At 42.0% G+C, this 6,648-nt stretch overlaps 1 protein-coding gene across 1 annotated transcript in view; it reads right to left on the minus strand.

Moving 5' to 3' along the window:
- SLC9C2 (solute carrier family 9 member C2 (putative)) overlaps positions 1-6,648 on the minus strand; it is a 91,509-nt gene that overhangs the window by 49,871 nt on the left and 34,990 nt on the right. The window contains exons 9-10 of the mRNA XM_004706822.2: positions 5,591-5,759; positions 1,814-1,895 (exon numbers count right to left, since the gene is read on the minus strand). Of these exons, the coding sequence (XP_004706879.2) occupies positions 1,814-1,895; positions 5,591-5,759 (251 nt within the window). The remainder of the gene's footprint in view (positions 1-1,813; positions 1,896-5,590; positions 5,760-6,648) is intronic.

Here is a 6,648-nt window from a genome sequence, read left to right on the forward strand (position 1 = left end):
ATCCTGGCCCACCAATCTCAGAGGACGATATTCTTGCTCAGAGCAGCCAATGCACAGATAGGACCATAGGGCCTGCCCCACCACGAGACACAGCGTCCCCTCACTGACCCATAGTGCTAAGAGGGACAGCACTGGAGAGAGTGCAGGAAGTGTGCCCAGTTTGACTACTGCCCCACTCCCCACACACAGGGGAGAACACGAAGGGAGTGCGACAGAGCAGAAAGGGGAGCAAAGCAATGAAGTCCCTGAGGAATCCCCAAAATAGACTTTGGGGCAGGGCTTGGCACCTCATCAGACTCGATTGGAAAACATTCATAAAGATCAACAGACAGATCTAAAACTATTTGTAGGCTTTTTTTTTTTTCATGTCTAGCTATATAAGATAGGCAGGATAAACAATCCTGAGGAGAAAACAATGGAATCAATGGTTGTGGGTTGACATGGGAGAGGGGTAGGTGGGAAAAAGGGAGCGGGGAGCCAACAAACCCAGGGACAAGGGAACAACAAGTAATTAAAATCAATTGCAAGGAGGGCATAGAATGCCTGGTAGGGTTTGATCAAGTGCACTGTAGCCAAGAGGAATTACTGAAAGCCAAATGAAGGTTGAACATGATAGTGGGACAAAAGGAAAGTAAAAGGAAATAAAGAAAAGAACTAGAAGGCAAAGGACATTTATAGAGGTTTAAATACAAGCACATACATATGTAAATATATTTATATATAAGGATAGGGACAGAGATCTATGTACACAGATTTATATGTTAAGTATTAAGGTGGCCATCGAGCCTCTACCCAAGTACTCCCTCAACACAAGAACACTTGGTTCTAATAACCTGACATTCCATGATGCTCACCTTGCTGACATAGTTTCTGAAGACAAAATGGGTGCATAAGCAAATGTGGTGAAGAAACCGGATGGTGCCTGGCTATTAAAAGATATAGTGTCTGGGGTCTTAAAGGCTTGAATATAAACAAGCAGCCATATAGCAGGGAAGTAACAATGCCCACATGGAAGAAGCACATTAGCCTGTGTGATCATGAGGTCTCGACAGGATCTGGTATAAGGCATCAGAAGACCCAAAACAAACAATCATATCTATGTGAATGAGGGTGGTCAGAGTGGAGACCCAAAGCCCATCTATAGACCATTGGACATCCCCTCACAGAAGGGTCACGAGGAAGGACAAGCCCGCCAGGGTGCAGTGTAGCACGGACGAAACATACAACTTTCCTCTAGTTCTTTAATGCTTCCTTCCCCCACTATCATGACCCCAATTCTGCCTTACAAATCCAGGTAGACCAGAGCATGTACACTGGTACAGATAAGAGCTCTCAACACTTGGAATCTAGGACAGGTAAACCCCCCAGGAACAATAATGGGAGTAGTGATACCATGGGGGTATGGGGAAGGGATGGGGGGAGTGGGGAGGGGAACAAATCACAATAATCAACTAATAACCCCCCACCCAGGGTGACAAACAACTGAAACATGGGTGAAGGGAGACAGCGGACAGTGTAAGATAGGAAAATTATACTAATTTATCATTTACGAAGGGTTCATGAGGGTGGGAGAGGGAAGAAAAAATGAGGAGCTGATACCAAGGGCTCAATTAGAAAGAAAATATTTTGAAAAGGATGATGGCAACATATGTGCAAATGTCCTTGAAACAATGGGTTATGGATTGTTATAAGAGATGTAAAAGCCCCCAATAAAATGGTAAATAATAATAAAAAGAAATTCCCCATGACTCCAAAATGCATAACTTACTTGCAATTATTTCCCCTAGTTAATTAATGAAAAATAACACTTTACCTAATGTCTTGGCGGACTGAGTCATCATGTATGGATTTATTCCCAAGGTCAATAATGATATGGCTTGTACATACAATATACACTAAAAACAAAACACACAAAAAGTTCAAATCGAAATATTAATAATTTCTCCAAAGGTACTCATTGTTCAATTAATTCCAACAAAATTCTATCTTAACCTATACTTGACCCATGTTACCTTGAATAAATGGGTTGGAGCAAAAGTACTCTTGCTCATATACTGCTGGAGCATAATATACTGGAGGAGAAATTAATTTTCATTCTGAATAAGGGAAAGCAATAGACCTTGCGTTTTCTGGGATAAGAACGCCGAGAGGAGAACCCTCCATAGTTGTCACTATCGTCAACAGTCACACAAAACCAGCAGGGTGGCAAGCATCACAGACACCATAGAGCCTAGAGGCTGATGCGACTCACTACCGCCAAGGCCAGTCTGACTCATAACGACCCTATAAGACAGGGTAGAACTGTCGCTGTGGGGTTCCAAGACTGCAACTGTTTGAGGGAGTAGAACACTTCATCTTGCTCCCCTGGAGCAGCTGGTGGGTTCAAACTGCTGGCCTTGTGGTTAGCAGCCCAATGTGTAACCCAATGGGAAATCCCCAGCAATAGGAGGCAGCGGTGAGTATGGGAAGGATAGGAAATTATACCTGCTACTAGCATTTACTCACTAGCAGCAGGTTGGCTGTTGAAGGTCACCATCTGCTGTACTGGAGGAAGATGAGGTTGTCCGCTCCGGTAAGATTTACAGCCTTGCAAAGCCTGCAGAACCAACTCGGTGGCAGTAGGTTTGGTTGGGGTGGGTACATAGGGACTCTGGAGAAGGAAATTAGGCACTGTGGTGGGATCTGGACAGTTGTGGTGATCAAACAGGAAGATAACCACATCTGTAGGCTTTGCCTCGACCATGTGTGATTGGAGGCCAGATACTTAACCGTAACAAGCCTCAGTCTCCTTCACTAAAAAATAGGGTGACCAACAATGTTTACTTCAGAAAGTGTGTCCTTAACTTAGTAACAAGCACTGCCCGCAAGGATTTGATAAGCGGACTGACCCCCAGGCCCTTTCCCTGGATTCTGATTCTGTGTGTCTGAGGTGGAGCCAAGGGGATTCGTAAGAGTAGACAGATATGGGAAATAGTGTAAAGTCACATCTAGATGGTAGTTGCAATTGCACGGGCCTGATTTAAAACCCATGCTTCACACACCTTCTTATATACAAACACACAGCAAAATGGGAGGAGTGCAGATGCTGCTCCCTGTCATTTTTCCTTTCACACATGGATGGTCCCAGAGTCTTCACGAAATCACAGGCTGTATTTCAAGCACATCAACAGATAAACAGTCCTCAGGAAGGATGCAGTGATGAATTTGATACTCGATCCAAAAACCCACCTCTGTTTCGGAGAGAAAGGGCATCTGAATTCTTCTCCCAACATGCTACCTACAGAAGGCTATTAAACTCCTTGTTTTGATTTCTCCACATGCAAAATGGGGAGGGTGATAGCTGGTCCCCCAAAGAAGGTGCTCTAGGCAGACTGTACTCCTTGGAGCTGTGGAGATTGGAGCCCAAGAGCTGAGAAAAGCCTGGGCTGAAAGTTAGACAGTATCAGGAAACTCTGTACATATAATACTTCCAGATTAGATTTCTTTGGGAAGTGGGGGGGTCTTAAACGCAAATTATTCAAAAAAATCTTGATTTTCCCACAACCAAGTTTTCAATTCATCTGATTTGGAATTCTTAGAGAATGCGGGACTGGTCTTAGGGGATTCTCATGGCTAATCCTGTTAGCCTACTCAGTACTGTCAGACATGATGAGATCACCCAGTTCCAGCACTAGCAGCTGGCCTAGGGTTTTTTTGTTTGGTTTGGTTTTTACCTCCCCTGGAGTCTCGGTACCAAAAAAAAAAAACCACCACCACCACCACCAGGTTGCCTAGAAACCTACCGAGGAAACCAAGTTTTGTTTTTCACTACAGATAATGGAGACTGGAGCCAAACGTTTTGAAGAAACAAATCATTTGAAATTCACCCTACTGACAAAACCAAATGCTGGGAAGGATGAGGAGCAGTAGCTCTCTCAGTCTTTGCTGGTGAGAACCGTGTGGTGGTGCAGCCTCTGTGAAAGAGGATCTGATAGCTTCTTACAAAGCTAAATATAGACCTGCCATTCGGTTCAGCATTCACTCTTCTGGGTCTTAGGCAAACAAACTGAAAACTTGTGTCCACACAAAAGCCTACATACACATGTGTATAGCAGCTTTATTACTATGTAATGTCCTCAAACAGAAACAACCACGCTGTCTTTCAATAGGCGAATGGCTAAACAAGCGGGTATAGCTATACAATGGAGAATGATTCAGCAATAAAAAGAAATTGGCTCTTTAGCCATGAAAATATGTGAGGAGGCCTTATGGGCATATACTACTGAGTGAAAGGGCTCAATCTAGAAAGGCTGCACACTATATGATCCAGCTAGCTTCTATCTGGGGAAAGGCATGGAGTCATTAAAAGATGGGGGCTTTGAAAGGGCTCACGGGAGGAGGAAAGGATGGACAGGTAGTGCACAGGGCATTTCCAGGCAATGAAAGTGTTCTGGAGGACACTCTGTGGACACATGGCATTAAGCACTCGTCACACCCATTGGACTATAGAACCCAAGAGTTTAGTGGTTAATAATGTATCAGTATTGGCTCATCAACTTTAACAAATACACCACAGACATGGAGGTTGCTAATAGGAGAAAAAATGTGCAGGTAGAAGAGGCATATGAGAAACTCACTGTACTTTCTGTACCATGTTTCTGTAAACTTGAAACTGCTCTGATTATGGATAATCAGATACATGTGTGTATAATGTATGTATATACATTATATATGATATGTGTATGTACAACTTGGTGTGTATTTATACATATCCACATATAGCAATATGTATACATATATGTTTTCAATTCATTTACATATATATGTATGTATTTATATAATCTCTCAGGTTTTATATAGATCAGATATATATTTATATCTTGTATTTAAAAATATATATCTGTCATATATAAATTCTATATACACATATAACTTCTATTGATATATTATAATGATATAATATTTATATTTTAATATATTCGATGACATATTGAATAAATAACTATACAATCTATTTACATATTTACAAATATGGATATATCGTGTACTTTATAATATGATACATAACATGTAATCATATATTACATATTTTTAGTGGCATAGTGGTTATGGTGGGCTGCTAACCTCTAGGTCAGCAGTTCAAAACCACTCGTCTCTCTGCAGGAGAGACTCCTGTAAAGATTTACAGCCTGTGGATGGTGGGGCCAGGATTCAAACCCACATCCTCTTGGTACCAATCATAATCACCACATAACTATTGGTCCCTTTCACACTGTCAGCATAAATACGCCATGCTCTGAATTCCTTTATATTTAGAAGAATAGATTTTTAAGCTGGATTTTTTAAAGCTTGGTAAGATAGATGGGCAGCTAAAAAGGGGAAGGCCGTCAACGAGATGGATGGGCACAGTGGCTGCAGCCATGGGCACAAACATGAGAGTGGCTATGAGGATGGCGCAGTACTGGTGATGCTTGGTTCTGCTGGACACAGGGTTGTGTACACCCGACAACAATAACAATTTTTAAAACAATTAGCCTTATTATTGGGGACTATAACAAATTGCCCCAAAAGAAATAAATGCAAAAAAACTGTGAAATATGATTTTTCTTACCATCTCTGGCGATCTTATTTTTGTTTCAGACAAATTATACATCTCAGGAGCCCAGATTAAGTTTAAAACCCCTTTCACTCCAGACCAGGCGATAACAATCCCCAATCTCCAGCTATAGTCATACTTTGAATGGAAGAAAATAGGTCTCACTAATAACACTGTAAGCATCCTATGGAGAGAGAAACATTCACAAGCACAAATCACAACTTATGTATTCATGTTATTCATGGTGTAATCCATGTTCATGTACATATATTTATAGGTTAAGTATTGAGATAGGAGACAGACTTTGGGCCTCTACTCAAGGCCTCCCTAAACACAAGAGCTCTTTGTTCTAATAACCTGGCACTCTTTGATACTCACCTTCCCAACATGATCACTGAAGACAAAATGGGTGCATAAGCAAATGTAGTGAAGAAAGTAGATGGTGCCTGACTATCAAATGACATAGCATCTGGGGTCTTAAGGGCTTGAAGTTAAATAAGCGGCCATCTATCAGGGTAGCAACTAAGCCCACATGGAAGAAGCATGCCAGCCTGTGTGATTATGAGGTGTTGATGGGATCAAGTAGAAGGTATCAAAAGGTTCAAAACAAACAATTACATCGATGCAAATGAAGAGGGTCAGAGTGGAGACCCAAAGCCCATCTATAGACAATTGGACATCCCCTCACAGAAGTGTCACAGGAAGGGTAATTCAACCAGGGCCCAGTGGACTAACAAAACACACAACATTCCTCTAGTTCCTGAATGCTTCCTCACCCCACCTCCCCCAGTGATGACCCAGTTTTACCTTACAAATTCAGCTAGACCTCAGTATGCACATTGTCACACAGAAGAGACAATTCAGCCAAGGTGCAATATAGCACCTATGAAACATGCAACATTCCTCTAGTTCTTGAAAACTTCCTCCCCACCACTACCATGACCTCAGTTCTACCTTACAAATCCTGCTAAACTGGAGTATATGCATTGGTACAGATGAGAACTCTCGACACATGGAATCCAGGACAGATAAAACCCTCAGGAACAGCAGTGGGAGTAGCAACACCATGAGGG

This window comes from Echinops telfairi, unplaced genomic scaffold (genome assembly GCF_000313985.2).
Source record: "Echinops telfairi isolate 266 unplaced genomic scaffold, ASM31398v2 ScPeMD7_7424;HRSCAF=8462, whole genome shotgun sequence".
In the NCBI taxonomy this organism is placed as follows: domain Eukaryota; kingdom Metazoa; phylum Chordata; class Mammalia; order Afrosoricida; family Tenrecidae; genus Echinops; species Echinops telfairi.